This window comes from Neltuma alba, unplaced genomic scaffold (assembly GCF_004799145.2).
Source record: "Neltuma alba isolate B1F8T4 unplaced genomic scaffold, ASM479914v2 tig00013673_pilon, whole genome shotgun sequence".
Classification (NCBI taxonomy): Eukaryota; Viridiplantae; Streptophyta; class Magnoliopsida; order Fabales; family Fabaceae; genus Neltuma; species Neltuma alba.
The window spans coordinates 1-22,112 of NW_021637842.1; the positions used below are offsets into that span (position 1 = coordinate 1).

The 22,112-nt window shown below is 36.4% G+C and overlaps 1 protein-coding gene across 1 annotated transcript; it reads left to right on the top strand.

Annotated features, from left to right (window-relative positions):
• Positions 1-3,102: 3,102 nt before the first annotated feature.
• On the top strand, positions 3,103-21,501 carry LOC114738740 (alpha-glucan water dikinase 2-like). Its single transcript, XM_028926808.1, is given in 32 exon segments — positions 3,103-3,476; positions 3,572-3,681; positions 4,086-4,164; positions 4,275-4,366; positions 4,454-4,607; positions 5,177-5,488; positions 6,152-6,262; positions 6,378-6,476; positions 6,599-6,730; positions 7,422-7,510; positions 7,931-8,065; positions 8,411-8,573; positions 8,655-8,744; positions 9,316-9,501; positions 9,930-9,992; positions 10,111-10,173; positions 10,366-10,425; positions 10,501-10,653; positions 10,743-10,826; positions 16,165-16,341; positions 16,452-16,558; positions 16,815-16,879; positions 16,882-17,027; positions 17,192-17,295; positions 17,381-17,510; positions 17,660-17,788; positions 18,567-18,677; positions 19,374-19,472; positions 19,855-20,028; positions 20,107-20,199; positions 20,372-20,487; positions 21,080-21,501. Coding segments are annotated over 32 exon segments (3,912 nt in total). The 5' UTR covers positions 3,103-3,395; the 3' UTR covers positions 21,285-21,501.
• Positions 21,502-22,112: the final 611 nt, after the last annotated feature.

Consider the following 22,112-nt stretch of genomic DNA (forward strand, 5'->3'; position numbering starts at 1 on the left):
GTGAAAGTGAGTATACTCAATGGGTAGTAGATGAGTCTACTTTAGACTTTTTGTTGATCATCAATACATGAATCCTTTTGCTCGTGGGCTTTGTGTTTAGGAGCTAAGTTATCTGTTAAATCCAAATGTCAAGATTGGTGAAGATATTGAACAGGGGAGGAAGTAAGAGTCATAGAGAAAGATATTTTATGCATTTCTGTTCACATATTTCATGAGGTAACTAAATGAAGTTTGATTGCCTTCCTCATAGTTAAAAGGGTGTTTGCATTAGCTTTTTTAAGAAATGATTTCACAGTATATAAAATAAGTCTGTGAGAATTTTGTCTTGATTTGTAGAAAATATATTTTTTTTAAGTGCTTTTACTATTTACCAAACTCTTCCTAAACGTGCTGGGACCTTGCGAGCTCCTGTACACCAAATTTGAATAACTTGAAGTGCTCAATAAATGTAAAAATTAGTTAAAAACAGTGATTTCATCACAAGCTAATATTATGACGGCAAACTAATGTGTAGCTTGGATTGACAAAAAAAAAAACTGTTGAAATTAAAAATTATATACAAGGACCTGTTCATAAAAATATAGTCAAGATTCATAATATTTTGTCAAAACACATACTAATATTTTAATAGGTTCTTATTTACAATTTTTTTATTTTCAGCTGTCTTTTTCTGTAATTTTTTTCAAAAAAAAAAAAATAGGGAGCGTCTCGCAAGCAGCACCACAACCTCAAACATGAATGCGTTTTTAGGCCAACGTTTCAGCCAAGTGATGGTCTCTTACACTGTTGCTTTAATATTGTAATTGGTGGCCTAATCTTCCAATTTTTAAATGCCATGTTTTTAATGAACATTCTCATACACTATCATTCTTAAACTTCTATACACTACTTCGATTTTTTAATAGATTCTTAATATAAGTCATTTGTGCCACATTCTGGTATGTTATGAGGCGTTGAATTAGTTATTTTATTTTTATTAAAACTTTTCTCTCTACATTTACAAATTATTCTTAAATCTCTCCCTTCTCTCTTTTTTCTAATAAAAATAAAATAAAATAAGTATTAAAAATATTATAAGTGACTTATATTTAGGATTAAAACTGTGATATTGGATAAATGTTTAATACACAAAATGCATAAAGTATTTTTTCCAATCCATGCTCATAATATTCTTGAAACCCTGCTCGCATTTAAACTTAAAAAAAAATCACTTTTTAATAGGAGAATTATAATAAGTCCCAAAAGAAGAAACATAATTACTAAAAAATCTTAATAACAATTTTAAAATAACAAGTTTCAGAGTAAGTAAAAATAATGATTTTTTAAATTTATTTGGTATAGTTATTATTTTTTAGGACCTCATTATAATTTTCTCTTTTTTTTATATCAATAATATTTTTTAAAGATTTAAAAATAATTAGTAGTGTTCAAAATCAACTGTTGAATAATTAATATGCCAGCTTCGCTGGCGTGAGGAAAACGCTAATGCCAATGAATAAAATAATTTTTTAAAAAATATAATAAAGTTCTACCTAAAAGAATTAAATACAATTTTTTTAAAAAAATCATCAAATTAATATAAATCTAAGAGATTTCATTATAAGAAAATTTTATTTATTTAATTATCAAATTATTTTTATATTTTTTAACAGTATACATTGATAATTGAAAATGCAGTCGTTAATAACTTAAAGTGAACGATTAAAATTATTGTGATATATATTTGATAACTCATATATTACATTTTTGTAATGCCTTGAAAAGATATGTTATTAATATCTATCGCGATAGTTATTAATCATTATATTTTAAGTTATTAATGACTACTCGTTCAGTTATCAACCACATATTTAAAAAATAAAAACAATTTTAATAATTAAATAAATAAAAATTTTTTGTAACAATGTATTTTGACAGAATAATTTAATAATTTAAAATATTTTTTTTATTTAATTCTTTTCGTGAGATCTTATTATAATTTTCTCATGATTCAATGTGCCAGCTTGCAAGGTTTCGGGATAAATTCACACTGGTTTGTGGGATTCCTATCTATCGCTGGTGGCAATTGCAGGATAAAAAACTTTGTGCGTGAATGATAATCGATCTTTCCCAAGGAGGAAAAACCGGACCGGACCGGCCGGTTTTAACCGAAAAAAACCGGTAAACCGGTCTGAGGTCCGGTCTGGTTTAGCTAAAAACCGGCCCTCAATCAACCCGGAATTGACTCGGAACGAACCGGAAAAAACCGGTAAAAAACCGGGCAAAACCGCCGGTTTTATTGGGCCGGCCGGTTGTTTTCTTCCCCCTTCTTTCTTGCTCTCACTTTCGCCGGACGCCTCACCATTTGCGGAGACAATGAATACTGTAGAGAGACGTGGTAGAAACAGAGCAGATCACAAAGGTGGAGGAAGATAGAACTTTGCTTGCGCCACTCATACCCATAGAAAACTGGAAGACAAGCAAAAACACAATAGAAAGAGTAGAATGAATGGATGAAGTGTACAGAGACAAAATGAGGATAGAGTTTGCTGTTTCTTCATTTGAGAAAGAAAGAAGTGAAGAAGGCAGAAGCAATTTGAGAGGCGAAGGAAAATGATGATGCGTGCTCAGAGAGGCAATACTCATAGCTGATAGCCTATTCTACTACTTGTTCACTGTCCAAGGCAAAAAGAAGAAACAAAGCTTGCTTCGTGATGCGCGATATGGGGAAGAATATGGAAAAGGGGTGTGCACGTGGGAGAGAGAAGAAAGAGGAAGAAAAAAGAAATGGTAAAAAAATTTAAAAACAAAAAGAAAAAAAAGATCTCATTCGGTTACAGGAAAGAACAAAGAAAAAAATAAAAAGAGAAATGAAAATCATTTATATACATAATATTTTGTAACATGATTACCCATTTAAAAATCAAATATTATTTTTTATAATTAGAATATGAATATTTTTATCAATTTTAACTAAATTATATTATTTTAATTATCACCGGTTTGATTCCGGTCCGACCCGGATCTGACCCACTAACCCTTAAACCAGTGTCTCAACCGGTTTAGTATCCGGTCCGGTTTTTTGTTCCTTGATCTTTCCTTTTCCCTCGTCGCTTTAAAGGACACGGTTACAGCTGAAGCATCCAGTTCTTTTCCATGACCTCACTAATTTTCAAGTTACAGAAATTCACACCCTACTTTTTGTACTTTAGGGTTTTCAGATCTACGGTTTATGAAGAGATGTTCCTTCTGCAAGTCACAATCAGGAGGGCATCGATTGTTGGATTTTGCTGTTGCGAACACGATTCTCTATGTAATTAAACTTGATATAAGCGGCTAGGTTTCATATAAATGGCATCGTTGGTCTTAGACACTTCGGAACCCAGTTGGTTCATTTTGTCGCGAAGAGGGTTGCAATGGCGTCGTCCAGCGCTGGCAACAATAGTCAGGTCCCTCGAGTTCGTCATTTTGATCTAATAGACGGAATGCAACTCGAGGTAAAAGGGTTCCATTCATTTCTGAACGACGATTTTGGCACATCCAAAATCTAAAATAAATCACAAAGATTAATGCCGTTCGTTCGTTTTTCCAGATTAATATATCTGGATCTGCGGGGAAGCACAACACGAGAATTGAATTTAAGCTCAAGAATTGTACGAGGACTTGGATTCTTCACTGGGGTTTTCTCTTTCGCGGGAATAAGTATGGCAAAAATCATTTAGCATTTTATTCACAAAGAGAAAATCTATATATGTTAATTCCATCGCCTATAGGTTCTGCCGTTCTGGTTAACAACAAATCATCTAAAGGCTTGTTTAAATCTATGAAATACAGACTACGTTATGATTTTTTTTTTTTTAAAACTACGTTATGTTTTTGAACATGACTTAATAACTAAAATTAATCCTTCAAGTTTGCATCAGTTTAGGCCCTTGCTTGAGCAAAATCTATAGATTGGTTTAAAAATGACCTATCAATGTTCAGTGGATGCAAGGGTTATATTTTGAAGGCCAGGACGTTAATTGACTCTAATTTGTGTTGGGAAAAAAAGACTCTAATTTGAATGGATAAACAATATTTTCTACCCAATGACATGGCCTCTCCAGGAATTGGTTTATTGCGGCTGATGATTCTTCAGGGGGGAAGTCTTACAAGCATGGTGCTTTGCAGTCACAATTCACGAAGGTTGTCTTTCTAAAATTTGGTTTCCTGATAAAGCTGGTTATAATTTATCCTTCTCATATCGTTAACTTGCAAATATATATATATATGTATGTATGTATGTATGATTGCAGCATGGTCAGATACATGTGGTGATCATTGAGCTGCGAGATCCTAATGTACATGCCGTTGAGTTTGTTTTGAAAGATGGCCCTCACGACAGATGGTTTGCTTCAACTTCTTCTTTTTGGTGGCTTTCAATTTCTGTGTCTGCTACATTGCGCACTGCTTGATTTCTTTCTTTGTTTCCCAGGTTGAAATTGAACCATGGAAATTTTAGGATAGAGATACCTGCAAGTGATGCTCCTATACCTCATTCTAGCACACCAAAGGAACTAGCAGAACACAAGGCGGACTCACCATGGGATACTAAGGGCAGGCCTGTTATCTCACCTCAACCGCAGAAGGTAGTTTAGAGCATTGCAGTTTGAAACATGTGCCTGTTTTTTGTTAGAAAATGTTTTCCTTTTCTCTCTGTTATCCACTGATTTAAAAAAAAAAAAAAAAATCATTTGTCTTCCCATTGCGTTGAGACAATTCTAATTAAGAAAATCATTTATAAATGACTTATTTTTTTTGTCATAATGAAAAAAGACCATAAAGAGCAATGAGAACAGTTGAAAGATAGAACAAGCTAAGTCCATCAATTCTGGAAGTTGAGCTACTTTGTCATGCTGCTTCAGAGTTGTTACCTTCTGGTCAGCGGATTATCTATTGATATTTAGCTAAACTTGAAGGGAAAGCATAAATAGAGATAAAAGAGTAAGGTTTAAATGTGACGTATTTTTCTATTTAATTTTTGCGGTGGAGTGATCATCTGTTTGTGTTTCAATAACTGTGCTCACCGTTTTTGTATCATACAAAGTGTTGCTTGGTATGATTGATCAAGCAATATTTGTGGATGGAGCAATCAATTAAAGTTTATGTATTTATTTACAAACTTTCGGTCTTGCTTGATATTTTTATTTTGATGCAGCAAGGTAATAATACATTGAGAGAGATCCTGAACCGTTTGTCAAAAGGAATTTCCCTGAATGAGCCCCGCAATAGTTACGCGGCTGGAAATACAAAAGCTGTAAATGGTAATGGGGATCAAGTCAGGAGTGGCATGCAATACTCTTACAAAAGGAAATATAATGTTGAAGAGTGGTTGCAAAGGCATTCTGGAGAGCATCCCAAAAGATCCCATGAGTCAACATCAGCTCTGGTGGATCTTATAGAGACATTTGTGGGTGGAACAGATTTAATCTCATGGCAAAGATACTATGTTCACAACTACGAAATATTGGTTAGTTTTCTAGTATTTGTTCTTGATATGTTGAAAGTTGAATGAATTTTTTTTGGCCTCGTTAAACTTGCTGGTCTTTTGTCTGCTCCCGTCTTGTTTCTTTCCAAGTATGCCTATAATCGGTTGGTTATTGAGTGTATGATTGCTAAGCACATACAGGATCTCCTGCCCCATTTTATGGATTTTAATTTTCAATATATTTTCAGTAAACATATTGGTGTATTTAAAAAGTGTTGGCCGTGAGTTACTTTACTTTTGAAAAGGACCTTCTGTCTATTAGAATGGATTTACTAATCTATCAAGTTTTTATAGCTTAGTGCTTCAAAAAAAGAAACATCTAATTTCAGTTATAGAGGAAAGTATCTGTTTTTCCTGTTTGAAGGTGTAAAAATCAGTTGATCCAAGTGTGATACCAAGACAAAAATTTTTATGCAAATAGTTTTTCTTAAAATATCCTGCAGGAGTGGATTCTAAAGTAATTTTAGTCACTGAATTGTAGGGTTTTAATTTCCACAAGGACTAAACTATTTGGTTATAATTTTGGCTTGCATTTTGTTATTGACCTGGTATTAGCTAGCCGAACAATTTCTAATGACTTTCAGAGGGACAAAATTAACTCTCTCTTTTTTTTTAACCGTTTCTGTAATTTGTTTGTACATACAGGTATTTTCAAAGATCATAAATGGTGACTATCACATTTTTGTTGCTTCAAACACGAAAGGCACTACGATACTTCACTGGGGTGTATCTAAGTCTTCTCCTTGTGAATGGTCGGTGAGTTATAGGATTTCAGATTCCTAAACATTTAAAATATGGATGTCCATGTTAATTTTTGACTGCTATAAGGACAAATATTTACCTCTTTGTCCGGTTTTGCTGCCAAATGAAGGTACCACCAACAGATATTTGGCCTGAAAACTCAAAACAGGTTTCTGGAGCATGTCAAAGTTATTTTATGGATAAGTTTATAGGAAATGGGTCCTTTCAGGTAATTTAAGCGATGGCATTTTTTTTCATGGTCTAATCTACATTTGCTTGTACTTGTTATTCAGAGGGGAGTATATATTGACTTCATCCCTTTTTTCTTTTGATTTTGCCCTTTCATAAAAGGTTATAGATGTTAATCTGCAGAAAAGGAATTTTGTTGGTATTCAGTTTGTTATCTGGACAGGTGGGTTTTGGATAAAAAATAGTGGGAAAAACTTCTTTGCTGAACTCAAACGAAATAATCCTACTGAGAGGGTAATTTTCTTTTCCTTTTTCTCCCCCTGTATCCCATTTTCTGTTGAATTTATGTGTCAATATGCAGGGCCAAAAGTCCTTAATTTTAACGTGTAGCTGGATGTTGATATCAATTGTGTATTTTCCTGGAAAACTAGGATTTTTCATATAATCTATACTCAGAACACAGCACAAGTAATTAAACTTATTAATCATGTTATTGGCATGCTATTTTGCATCTCATTTCATTGAATTCTATCATATATTTAAAAAAAAAAAAATTGTCAGGTTAATACAGCTGTGGAATGTGACAAGCATGTTGATAACTCAAGATCGACCATTAGGGTGTCCCTCATTCTAACCTGTAGGATTTATACTTTCTTCAAACTATGAGATTCTAGATTGTGATAAATAACTTGTGTCTATTGTACGTATCACATGTACAAATCACAAAAATAAATGTTGTTGCTATAACAAACCAAGGATACACGCACACATGGTCATTATTTCTTAAAGTAGCGATGGTAGAAACTATTAATATGATTTTTTTTTTTTCCATTTGCTCTAAATTCCTAGACGATACATATTGGTCCTATGATATCATTGTTATCCCTACTTGTGTCCGGACCCCTATGGTTTTATTTTAGCAGTTGAGTCAGTTATGTGAATTACTTTTTCTAACAAATTTTGGTCTGAAACGCCTTGCATGCAGTTTAGTCAAGATCTGAAAGAGCTTGTTGTATGGTTGCTCCATGAAATTGCTCAAAGGGAGAAAGAAGCTGAGAGATCTTTGATGCACAGGTGAGATTACGAGATTTATTTCAGTTTTTTCTTACTACAATTATTGTTGTTCTTTTTGTAAGTTTTGAACTGCAATTATTCTCATTGCAGTTCATTTTAACTAGCTTTTTTTGTCCAATGACACAAAGGCAGGAAGAAAACAGTGTAGTATGACAAAATTCTCTATGAAAATGAAAATTGCCTTTCATCATCTACTGTAGTTTTATGATAAATTGTACTCTTTGATATGTTTAATTCTTTACGTTTGTGAAATAGGATTATTCCCATTGGTGTTCTTCTCAGCTATTTCTTTGTAAACTAACACAAAATGGAAGTAGAACATTATTTTGTGGAAAAATTCTGCAAGAAATAGAAAATTGTCTGTGATTGTCTACTCTGGTTTACTAGATTATATTATTTTATTTGCTTATTTTTTCTCAGGTTCAATATTGCCACGGAACTGACAGAGCGCTGCAAATCGGAAGGTGGATTGGGGCTTATAGGAATATTAGTCTGGTTAAGATTCATGGCATGCAGGCACCTCACTTGGAACAAGAATTATAATGTGAAACCACGGTAAAATATAATAGTAAATCATACTTGAATTTCAAAGAGAATTTGTTTATATAGAAAAGATATATACGATAGACTTTTCAGAATTTTTCTTTCAAATGATATAAGCATGGCTGCAGGGGCCTTGAAAATGTTCGTACTAAATTAATAATGCACTTGAATCTGATTACATATTGACGAACTTTAAGCATATGACTTAGGTTTGCTGTTTAACTAATTGCAACTGTTGTTCGTCTAAGCAATAATGCATTTCAGCTAATTGCCTAATATATTTGATTTGCATGATAGTTTCGGTGACACCGGCCTCTGTATTTCCTTTCAAAATAATGAATTGCATGTCATATCCAGTGAAATAAGTGAAGCTCAGGACAGATTTACTTGCGTGCTGCAAAAAATATACCTAAACCAGCCAAGTGATAGGGAGATAGTGAGAATGATAATGGCATGTGTTGGACGTGGAGGGCCAGGTGATGTTGGTCAGAGAATTCGTGATGAAATACTTCTGATTCAGGTATATACAGATATAATTAGTTGCAGGATTAAATTGTCCTTTGCTTAATAAAGGCGCACTAAGTTCTTTATTTCTTTTCAGAGAAATTATGATTGTAGGACAGGCATGATGGAGGAGTGGCATCAAAAGTTGCACAACAATAGTAGCCCTGATGATATAATAATATGTGAGGTAACTGTATAAGAAGGGCATTTTTCTCCGTTGTTGATCTTCTGTTTTCAGGTCTATGGCTAGTGGATGTGTCGAGCTGGCTGGTTATATACTTTCTATAAAATGAAATATATCATTTTCAATGGTATCTACTCATTTATTATTTTAAAATGTTCAGGACAGTTGATAGAGTATGGGAAAGACATACTAAAAGTGCATTTTAATATTTATGATGAGTGTAGCGCTTATGACTTATGAGTGGGGCTACATTTGTTGAGAAGTTATAGAAAATAGGACATTTACAATAAATAATATCTTGGTTTATTTGGATATTGTAGTTATTGACTATTAGAGAATTTCTTAGTACTTGGTGTTCTTAGGCTGTGATTTGGAATCAAGACATCTATGGAATCAAGTTTTCCCTCTTGTCCATTTTGACTCTTCTCTCTTTCTATGGAATCAACTTGTTTTATCAGCAATCTTACCAAAGTTCCCACTCTTATTGAGTAGCACAGTACTGCTATACTGACAATAGCGATCTGGTCTATAACATAAGAATACTTATTACAATTTGTATTTATTACTGCAATAGGCCCTCATACATTATGTAAGGTGCGGTTTCAGAATTAATGTTTATTGGGAAACACTAAATGCAAATGGTCTCACAAGAGAGAAACTTGCAAGCTATGACCGCCCAATTGTTTCAGAACCGGATTTTAGATCTGATTTCAGGGATGATCTTATCCGTGACCTTACTGCATACTTGAAGACATTAAAGGTATGTTTTAGACTTGGATGAGTAGTATATATTTTTCAACTTGGATATCTATCTATCTTAGTTTCATCAGACATTTTATAAACATGATCTCTTCCAGTGAACCTCCTTCGCCTCTGAACTGCTTTGTACAAATTCATTTATCTTTGGCATGACAGGAATATTATATCCAAATTGGAACTAAAAGCAATAGTATGTATGGAGTACTAACACCATTAGAAATTCTTCTCTGTGAACAATAAATCCGTGATATCCTCTGATATAATTTTTATTTGATTAAATTTTCCCCACTATTATCTCATTTTTAATTGTCACAGCAATAAGCCATTGAATTTGTTATTGATATCAAACTAGTGATGATGAAAATCATAGCGCTGATATATTGTGTATTCGTTTACAGTTATCTGAATAATGTTTACTCTCTGTGATAGGCTGTTCATGCAGGTGTTGACCTTGAATCCGCCATTGATGTTTGCTTGAGTTCTTCTTTCAAGGTGATTATTGCAGTTGTTAGTTTTATAAGCTGATTTCTTTCCCCTTGTTCTGATTCATGTCATGTCCAGCATGATATTTGTAACATTTAAAATCTTGATTGCAATCTTGGCCTTGCAGGATGGCACTGTTGAAAAGGCAATCAAACATAGGTCCGCTGCTGGTTTGCCATCAAACCTGCTGGTAATTGCATTTTATTGGCATTTCAAGTCAATTCGTGCATAAAAAGCATGCTTGTCAGTTCTGCGGCTATAGAATTAGCGGTAGATGACATTACATGTGTTGGTTTGCTCATCTATAACCATATCTTGTCTGTGGTCCTCATTATTCAACCGGGACACTAGAGGTTATTTTTCCCTTGCTATCAACTCGCAGGAAAGTCTGAATTTTGTCAAAGCCCGTTTTGGCGATATCAATATTGGCCCACTAATGGAGGTCAGTTTGTACTTAGACATGGTAGGGCTTTTATAAAATGTTGTCTCAGTAAATGTCCAATATTGTTTTTCTCAGAAATTACTGGAATCACGCATTTTGCTTCGCCCTATTCTGCTGACTTCCCATGGAAGATCAAAAGACCTGCTTTTCCTTGACATTTCTTTGGACTCAGCAGTCAGAACAACAATGGAAAGGGGACTAAAGAATTTGAACTTTGCATACATACCGGTATTTTCCCTTTATGCTCAAAATGATTGCATATTTGGTGAGGACTGATGTTTAAGCAATATAACTGAGCTTCTTATAATTGTCAACAGGAGGCCTTGTTTTTCTTCTCCTTGATGCTTGAGAATCTATGCTTGTCAACTGTCAATAATGAAGACTTCATTTACTGCACTAAGGTATGAGCTTGACGCTTGAAGTTTTTTTTTGTTAAGTGTTTAAAGAGAATTGAAAATTCACTCTAGCATATTATTTCATATGATGTGGGTACAATTTATAGAGTCTCATACCATCCGGTTACAATCAAATAATAATTGAAAGATATTGCAATATCACAAGAAATCAGGAATTTATTGCCTAGCTAGAATCATGGGTAATTAATGGAGAGAATAAGGAGAGAAAATCAGGGAGGAGATCAAGGGCTTCTAACACTCCCCCTCAAGCTGGAGAGTAGATGTCAACCATTCCCAGCTTGCTTCGAAGCCCTTCAAACTTGACTCTGGCTAACGGTTTAGTCATGATGTCAGCAATCTGATCAGTTGAACGCACATAGTTCAAGTTAATGATGCCATCCTCGACCTTTTCTTTGATGAAGTGCCGATCAATGTCAACATGCTTTGTTCGGTTGTGATACACAGGGTTCTTGGTCATTTCAATGCTGGCTTGATTGTCACACCAGAGATTCATAGGTCCTTCATAGGAAATTCTCAATTCCTTCAGAAGTCTAATCACCCACATTCCTTCACATACCCCCAGGGCTACAGCTCTTAGCTCAGCCTCAGCACTGCTTCTTGAGACTACTGTCTGTTTCTTGCTTCGCCAAGTGACTAAGTTTCCCCAAACATAAGTACAGTATCCTGTGACAGATCTTCTGTTGTCCACAGCTCTCCCATGATCTGCATCAGTGTAGACCTCTATGCTCCTTGTACTCCCCTTTTTAAAGAATAGTCCTCTTCCAGGGTTGAGTTTGAGGTAGGTGAGGATTCTGTATACTGCTTCCATGTGTTCTTCCTGGGGTTGATGCATAAATTGGCTTACCACTCCAACTGCATAGCTAATGTCAGGCCTTGTATGAGTCAAGTAGATTAGTTTGCCCACAAGTCTTCTGTACCTTTCTGAGTTAACTGGTGTCCCTTTTGGTTTCACTTCCAGATTGCATGACTCTTCCATAGGAGTCTCACTAGGTTTAGCCCCAAGTATTCCTGTTTCGTGGAGTAAGTCCAGTGTGTACTTTCGTTGGGACACACTTATACCCTTTTTGGATCTAGCAACCTCCATTCCAAGAAAGTACTTCATTTGGCCTAGGTCCTTCACTTGGAATTCCCTAGCTAGGGCTTTCTTGAGATGGGAGATAGAAACCTCATCACTGCCAGTTATGACTATATCATCCACATACACAATTAGGATCGTTACCTTTCCATCACTGTGTTTGACGAAAAGAGTGTGATCAGCTTGTCCTTGAATGTAGCCAAACCTTTTGATCGCTTTGGCAAACCTGTCGAACCATGCTCGTGGAGATTGTTTCAAGCCATATAATGATTTCTTCAATTTGCAAACTGAGTTGGGTGGAGCTATTACTCCATCTGGAATTTCCATGTACACTTCCTCCTCCAAATCTCCGTTTAGGAAAGCATTCTTCACATCTAGCTGATGTAGGGGCCAATCAAGGTTGGCAGCTAGGGACAGGAGTACCTGGATGGTGTTGAACTTTGCCACAGGAGCAAACGTTTCTTGATAATCAATCCCATAGGTTTGGGTGTACCCTTTGGCAACTAATCTTCCTTTGTACTTGTTGATGCTGCCATCAGGATTGAATTTAGGGGTGAAGATCCACCTGCAACCCACTGCTTTCTTGCCCTTAGGAAGTGTGGTGATATCCCACGTGTTATTCTCCTTCAAGGCTCTCAACTCCTCATATGCAGCATGTTTCCAATTAGGATCTGTTACAGCCTGTTGAAATGTTTCTGGAATTTTCACCTGTGAGCTATTCACTACAAAAGTTTGCATTCTCGCAGATAAATTGCCATAGGAGACAAATTTTTGAATAGGATGCTGAGTACACGATCTTACCCCCTTTCTAAGTGCAATAGGCCATCCCAGCTCTTCAGGATCCAACTCCGGATTGGAATCATGTTGCTGCCTTGGAATGGAAGGAACCCTACTACTACTGTCCTGTTCACCTGATTGAGGACTTGAGTGCTCTGTCACCCCTGCATCAATTTCAGCATTGGTTTCCATTGGGTGAGGGGTGTTTGTGGAGTTTTGGTGTTCTGGAGAAGGTGTAGTAGTAGGGGTTTTTGGTTCCGTTTCCGGTTCAGGGATGTTGTCTTGAGGTGGTATGGTTATAGGTTCGGATGTAATTAGCCATTCTACTCCATAGTGCTCCCCCTGAATGGGTAATTTGGGATAGTAAGCATCATCCTCATAAAAGACTGTGTCTTTGGAGATTATAAGTTTTCTGGTGGTGGGACAATAACACTTATACCCCTTTTTGGTGGAGGAATACCCGAGGAAAATGCATTTTTCTGCTCTAGCACCTAGTTTGCCTCCATCATGTTTATGGACAAAGACGACACACCCAAAGACCTTTTGAGGGATGGTATTGATGATAGGTGAAGTGGGGTAAGTCTCGAGGAGCTTTTGAATAGGGGTACTAAAGTGGAGAATTTTAGAGGCCATGCGGTTGATAAGATAGGCTGCGGTTAGTACAGCATCTCCCCAAAACAGATTTGGAACATTTCTTTCCATCATAATAGCTCGGGTTACTTCCAAAAGGTGTCTATTCTTTCGCTCAGCAACTCCATTTTGTTGAGGAGTATAAACACATGAGGTTTGGTGATGGATTCCCTCCTGCTCAAGAAATTCCCTAAAGGCTCCACTCACATACTCTTTGGCATTGTCACTTCTCAGGACTTTGATGGTAGTTTGGAATTGGGTTCTCACAAACGAGTAAAAGTTTTTGAAAATTTGTAGGGCTTCGGATTTCTCTTTCATAAGGTAAACCCATGTGACCCGGGTGTGATCATCTATGAATGTGATAAACCATTTTGTGCCTGTTCGGGTGTTGGTTTTGGCTGGTCCCCAAATGTCGGTATGGATCATTGTGAACGGGGTGGAAGGTTTGTAAGTATGTTTGGGATAAGAGGCGCGAGTTTGTTTAGCAATTTGACACGTTTCACATTGGAAAGGAGAAGAATTTTTATTGAATAAAGTTGGAAACACATGCTTCATATAATCAAAGCTGGGGTGGCCTAATCTTTGATGCCACAACATTACATTTTTATTCTGAGAGTTGGAGCTAACCATAGCTTTCTTTGCTCCTGCTATCTTCATATCCTTTCCTTCAAAGTAGTAGAGTCCATCCCATTCTTTAGCAGTCAAAATCTTCCTCCCCGAGGTCGAATCCTGAAAAACACATTTAACATCATCAAATATCACCCGACATGCTTTCCCTTTAGTTAATTTGCTCACAGAAATAAGATTGCAAGTAAGAGCAGGGACAAACAAAACATTATGGATTTCCAGATCTTCAGATAGAGCCACACTGCCAACACCCTCAACTTTAGTATACAGTCCAGTTGCCACTTTTACTCTAAGGTTCTCATGGCAATATTTGAGGGTTTTGAAGGACTTATTACCAGTCATGTGATCTGTAGCACCGGAGTCAATAATCCAAGTCTCATCACTAGTTACCATTGCATTAAGAGCTATAATGGAATTACCTGACTGTATCAAGTTCACGTTGGGAACAGATTTTGATTTGTTTTGTTTTTCAAGTATCTTACGAAGCATTTGAAGCTCTTCTCTGGTCAACTGGTCTCCATCATCACCTTTTTCTTCAGAGGAGGTGTGGTGGCTCTTTCTATCTTCCCGTTGTTTCTGTTTCCCTTGAGTTGGTTTCCCATGTAGTTTCCAGCATTCATCTCTGGTGTGGCCTCTCTTGTTACAGTGGTTGCACCACTTGTTCCCTTTCTTCTCAGGGCCCTCTGATGTCTGGAACCCCCTCGTCACCAATGCCGAGCCCTCTGCTGCGGTCAGGCTACCTTGGGTGAGGTGTCTTCGGCTTTCTTCGAACTTAACCATACTGAAGACTTCAAATAGGGATGGCAGCGGCTTCAGTCCCATAATTCTCCCCCTCACTTCTTCAAAAACATCATTCAGGCCCAACAGAAAGTCATATGTTCGTCCTCTTTCCACCAATTGTCTGTAGTAATTAGCATCATCCATATCCTTCCAAGGATGTACTTCAAAGAGGTCCAATTGCTGCCATATCTTTGTCAACGTACTGTAGTATTGAGTTACAGTTAAGTTGCCTTGTTTCAGATCTTTGAGCTGCCTCTTTAGATCTAATAAGGCTGCAGTGTTATCGAGGGTAGAGTAGGTCCGCTTAGCAGCATCCCAGATTTCCTTGGCTGTGCTTGCAAGAAGGTATCCTTCACTGATTTCGAGAGTCATTGAATTGCACAACCAAGACATCACCTGATTATTTTCAGCGAACCAGGTATCAAATTTGGGATCATTATGTGAAGGTTGTGTTGCTTCTCCATTGATATACTTCTCCTTACGCTTCCCACGCAGATACATTAATACACTTTGAGACCATTGGAGATAATTGCTTCCATTAAGTTTGTGGGCTACCCCCATAGCTTGAGGTTCAGCGGCTATTGTCAAGTCTGAAGAAGGAGTAACCACTGGTGAAGAAGGAGTAGCTTGAGTATTTGAAGATGTACCGGACATGAGGACCCTTGGAATATTGCGAACAGACCCAAAAAGTGGTGGGAATTCTGGGTTATCCATCTTCTGGGTCTCTGGGAGGTACTGGAGGTCTCTGGCGGCGGCGCGTGGGCGGCACGCGCTGGTACAGTGGCGGGGCGCCGGCGGCGCGTGGGATTCACGCACGGAGCTTGTAACGGCACGTGGGATTCACGCGCGGAGCTTGTAACGGCGCGTGGGATTCACGCGCGGAGCTTGTAACGGCGCGTGAGAGTCACGCGCAGCTTCGTTGGACGTCGGCTTCTGGGGACGCGCCGATCTGGGGACGCCAGTGAGGCCTGGAGGGGTGGTGTCGTCCACGGACCACTTCTGGTTCCAGTTTTGAGGACGCCTCACTCTCTCTCTCTCTCTCTCCTCGCCGTCTCTCTCTCTGGCTTACGGCAGACTCTCCAGGACCCTTTCTGGGCTCACACGCTCTGATACCATGTTTAAAGAGAATTGAAAATTCACTCTAGCATATTATTTCATATGATGTGGGTACAATTTATAGAGTCTCATACCATCCGGTTACAATCAAATAATAATTGAAAGATATTGCAATATCACAAGAAATCAGGAATTTATTGCCTAGCTAGAATCATGGGTAATTAATGGAGAGAATAAGGAGAGAAAATCAGGGAGGAGATCAAGGGCTTCTAACATTAAGAAAAGGCTTGCCTATGGTTGTACTTCTCATCCTTTCTTCACTGACTGGTTAATGTGATTCCTCCTTGCATTTGCTGGCTGCTATGCTGTATACTAAAGGACTGGTATCATGTTTGCGAATCATTCAAATCCGGTGATAGTCAGTGGGCCTTACAGACCAAGGCTATACTTGACCGGTTGCAGCTAGTACTTGCTGAAAGGTCTCAGCATTACCAGAAAAGTATCCAGCCAAGTGCCCAGTATCTTGGTAAATTGCTTGGTGTTCAGAAATGGGCAGTAAGTACTCAGATTATGTTGGAATTTGTAAAATAATACAGAACTACAGTAGCATGGTCGTGGGTCTTTCTGGAATTCTCATATTTGCTCTTCTTTACCATGACATTCAGATTGATATTTTTACGGAGGAACTGATAAGGTCGGGCTGCTCTGCTATTTTGTCCATTCTCATTAACCGTTTTGACCCTATTCTTAGGAAAGTTTCAAATTTAGGCTGGTAAGAATGTTATGTACATGTGTTTGTGTGCTTAATTTAGTAGATTTATTCTAAGCTAAGCTGCATGATTCATTTTTTTCAACTATTGCTATCATAATAAATAGTATGTTCTTTCTTTTTCTTTTTCTTTTTTGGGTCAACATGTTCTTTCTTTTATTCGGATAAAAATAAAAGCAGCTTTTTCCAAAAATCCCCCTATTGCTGGTTGGTAGCGTTTTTGCTCTTATGAATGTATGTACATTTTTTTCAATGGCAGCTGGCAGGTTATTAGCCCAGTGGAAGCTTCTGGCTTTGTGACTTCAGTTCATGAATTGATGAAAATTCAAATAAGGTTTACAAGAGACCAACCGTAATAGTTGCTTCAAGGATAAGTGGAGAGGAAGAAATTCCAGATGGAGTGGTAGCTGTGCTAACCACTGATACACCAGATGTTCTGTCCCATATTTCCATCAGGGCCAGAAATAGCAAGGCATGTATTATAGTTTCATACACATTTGTTTTGATTTGATATGTGAGGACAGTGGAACTGAATTTTTTTACGTAGAAGTTTGAATTTCTAACATATGATGTGTGAAGTGTTATGCAGGTATGTTTTGCTACATGCTTTGATGTGATGTGTGAAGTGTTATGCAGGTATGTTTTGCTACATGCTTTGACAAGAATACATTCCAGGATCTCAAATCGAAGGAGGGGAAAGCAATATCAATAAAAATTAAGTCAACCAATTTGGTTATCAGGTTGTATGTCCAAAAGTCGTTTGATTGATTTATTATTTGAGGATATTAAATGAATTTACAGAACCATCATTATTTGTGTTTGTAGTGACGTCATTAGCACCTTTCTATCACATAAATCCATTGGTTTTCACTCCATTCCCCGAGGAGTGACCATAAAAAAGAAGACATTTTGTGGTAATTATGCTGTTTCGGTTGAAGAATTTACTGGCGAAAAGGTATGCCTCTGTGTATCAAGCGTCAATGTCACTTTCATTCTATATCGAGAGAGAAAAACACAGCATGGATCAAGGTCTTATGTACTGCATGCTTGGGTGCAAGTTTTGATCGAAGCCTCGGTGGCTGAACGCTAACGAATTTTATGTAGGTTGGCGCAAAATCTTGCAATATTAAATTATTATTAAGTGCACGGATACCATCATGGATTAAGATCCCAATGTCACTTGCTCTAGCATTTGGATCGTTTGAGACAGCTCTGCAAGACAAACTTAATAAGGTAGTGTAACTGCTATTCCTTAATTCATTGAAATTGTTACATTATTGTTTCCTCCCTTTGTTGTGCATTTGATGGTGTGTGTTTTTCACCAAAAAATGAATATCAATAACGGATTATTCGGGATTTTGTTACAAACATACCACATGTTCATAGATTAGTTTTGGCTTAAGTCTGAAGTCCTATAAATGGTAATGCCTGTATTGCCACAGTCTAATAGACCGAGTGTTAATCTCAAATGACCACTGTTTTTCCCAAGGAGTATCTTTTTTTTTTTTTTTATCCCTTTATATACATGAAAAGAGCAGACTTCAACTTGTGATGGCAATTATCTTAATTTTTATATAAATATTGATTGAAACTTCATCTGATATGACTTGATATAGTATAATCAGTTCTTGATGTCATTAGTGTGATTTAAATTTCTGTCTCCTGACAGTGAGTCCTGAAATATTAAGTTTCTACTCTAGATCATGGTTAGTGAGCGCAACATATGACTTAGTTTAGTGTGAAGACTACTCCCCAAGGGGAACTACCAAGCACCAGGGAATTGAAATGCATAGCTAATATAAGTGAAGGAACTTCTTTTATATCATACAAGGTCTATAAATACGAACCATCCTGCAAATCTTTTCCCAGTAAGTTAACAGAACAAGGAGCGCTCTTATAGTTATGTTTATGAAAGTATTCTCCAAGCATATGCTTGTTTAGTTATTTCATGCTTAATAATTCTGCCAGAAGTTTTCCAAAAGCTGAGTTTAAATTCGTCATTCGCTGGCAGGATGCAGCAGACAGGATCCATTCTTTATGCCAATTAGTAGATCGCGGTGACCATTCAAAACTTGGAGCAATTCATGAAGCCATCCTAAAAATGCACGCTCCACCGTACCTGGTATTTTTCACGCATTATGAGATTCTTGGACTGTGATTTTTCAAACTCTTAAATATTGAGATGCTGCAAAATGGAGTCTATAATATTTATTTAATCCTGCAGTAATTTGTTTTCTGACAGGAAAAGTCGATTGTTTATGACAGACTTCTTCAAGCATGTCAAAAACTCGCCTTTAATATCTTCCTCTTTTTTTTTTTTTTTAATCATTCTTTGATAATATTGTGAATGCCATAATTATTCTCTGCAAGTAACTTTTATGCCTTTAGCCAAGATAATGCATGGCATCACTCCATGATATTGAAATGCTTTACATGACAGTTCTGATCGTGGTGCATATGAAACTTTTAACTTCAGCCACGTGATCTGGGATCACAGTAATTTAATATGTGTGTGTGTGTGTGTGTGTTACTGTATTTTTAAAAGTTGAAAGAAGTTGAACTAGTCTCAGTAGCTCTTTTCGAGTACTGTACAAATAAAAGGGGCCCATTCTAGTTTCTATCATATTGAAGATTATACATTCCTGTTGATAGTTAGTGTTATATTGGTTATAAGTTGTCAGTCCTTCAGTTATGAAACTTATGGGCCAGTCATAAAACCACCTACATACAACCCTGTATTCTACAGTCAGAATAACTCAATTTACAGGCAATGGGCGTTGAGCTTATATCCTAACGCCCATAATACAAATTTTGGCAGACAAATGAGCTTAAGCGCAAAATGAGAAGTTCAAGATTAGCATGGCTTGGTGATGAAGGTGAAGACAAGTGGAGTTGTGCATGGCAAGCAATAAAGAAGGTAAGAATTTGTCATCATAAATAAATATGACTTATTATTTCTCAAATTTTGTTTCCAAACTTTGTATCATCCTTTTGTTTATCTTTGTCTCACATTGTTCCTTTTTTTTTTCACTTTAATATGCATTATGGTTTTCCTATGGTTTTCATTTGAGTTTTTCTGGGATCTTATTGGTTGCAAAATTTTCATGTTAACAAATTTTGATAAAGGCTGACATGCGCATAATTACAGAAATGCCTAAATGTTTGATTGCTTTGGATATCTGATGGTTTTCACATATAAGGAATTTGGCTGCTTGTCAACAAAATGTCATTAGCCTGATCCGCAAGCACTGAATGTTTATTATCAGTGGACAAAACCATGTAAAATTTGTTATTTCCAGGTTTGGGCTTCAAAGTGGAATGAAAGAGCTTTTCTTAGCTGCCAGAAGGCCAAGTTGAATCATGACGACATATGCATGGCTGTGTTAATTCAAGAAGTAATTTGTGGCGATTATGCTTTTGTGATTCATACAAAGAATCCCATATCAGGGGATCCCACTGAGATATATGCAGAGGTAAATGTTGCCTCCTGGTTTATTGACAAATCAAGGAAAATGCTTTTCTTACCGTTTCCTTCTTTGGTGCAAAAACAGATTGTGAAGGGCTTGGGAGAGAGTTTGGTGGGGGCATATCCAGGACGTGCAATGACTTTCACTGTAAAGAAAACTAATCTGAAGTCTCCTACGGTAATGCCAATTTCTCTTCATTGCTATATGTTAATGTGTTAAATTACCCCCGTCAAGTTGCATCATGTCCAATTACTTTGAATTCCAATAGTTTTGAAATGGCCACTCATCAAATTGAAAGGTGGCAGAGCCGTTTTTCTACCACTTAAAGAAGCAATGGATTTTATTGTAGGTTACTGGTTACCCGAGCAAGCTGACAGGATTGTACAGTAAGAAGTCCATTATATTCAGATCGGACTCTAATGCTGAGGATCTTGGTGGATTTTCAGGTGCCGGCCTTTTTGACAGGTAAAATATGTGGCTTATTCTTAAATTATATACAAATTGTATTACAGTACATTGTAATATAATTGAATTGTTGCTGGACAGCTAAGATTTTGAATGCCCACGTTTTTCAAACCAAATAATCTATTCTATAGAGATACAATATTTGAATTGGTGGTTCTGGCTGTTTAGACTGCGATGCAGTATGCATGACCTGTGTAATATGGAAAGGCGAACTACAGTGGTAGTTCAAAGAGATCTAGAATACTAAATTTTTATTATGAAGTGATATGGGAGATTCTGGTAAGTCACCAAGACGAAAAACCAAAAAAAGAAAACTGTGGAAAATCGAAACTTGAAGTGGTGTTACCGGGTTACAACGTATTAAAGGCTAGCTAATTTCTTGGATTTGTGCTGCAATGGTTTTACACTATATAGGTTAGCTGATACGAGTGATCCTAGAAATAATTTTCTGGAGATCACTTGACGATCCTAGAAATAAGTTCACTGGAGACCACTGTTTTCTCGTATCTTGCGAAATCTCCTCCTTTTGTAACTATGTTTTGTGATTGCTTGGATGGTATGCCATCTAAATGCCTGCTCAAATATTCTGCAGTGTGATCATGGACGAAGTGGATAAAGTCGTATTAGACTACTCTAGAGATCCAATTATAGTTGATAAAGCTTTTCAAACATCGCTGTTGTCGAGAATTGCAGAGGCGGGAAAAATCATAGAGGCCCTTTACGGTTGCCCTCAGGACATTGAAGGGGTGGTTAAAGCCGGGATAATATTTGTGGTTCAGGCACGGCCTCAAATTTGATGCTATAAAAACGTCAGAACTTCTGAAAATTTCTGCTGAAATTGTACTAAATTTGCAGATATATCAGAAAATCATGCTAAATTCTCAGTTGTGGCATAAAATTAGCCCTCGTTGGAATTGACAAATACAAGCCATGTGAACCGCGGGGATTGTGGAGTGATTATTTAGATGAAAAGCAAACCATAGTTTTAAAAACTATAGTTTTAAAAGTGACTTTTACGATACATGAATGGTGTATTTGGATTAGTAGTAACGAAACTATTTTTTATTCTAACTAACTTTTACAAATATAAATTAGGATAAAAGTCTGTTGGTATAATGTGATTTATGTTTGTATTGATTTTTACAAAGAAATCAGTTTGAGAAGTTAAAACTTGTTTGAATGATTGATAGAAAAGTAAATTTGTATATAACATGACTGAAAATGATGAGTTTTACAACATATATTATATAATTTGATAATTTTTTAAAAAAATATTAAAATTTAAATTAAAAAAGAATTAATGTATTATTAAAATTTTAAATAATAAAAAACCTTCATTAATTGTTTTTACTTAAGATAAAATCATAAAATAAATAATTTTTATTAGTAAAAATTAATTATTATTTTATTAAAAATATGCAAAAACAAATAACATGATGAAATAAACAGAGTGATTATAAATGAAACAAATAAAAAAAATGCAAATATTAAAATATGAGAATCAAGACGAAAGTTATGACATTGAAGCTACAAAAGTTGAGAATTAGGACAAAAGATATGAGGGCAGAAAAGGACAGAGGAAAAAAATGGGGAGAAGGAGATGTAACCTAACACTGGAAGCTAAA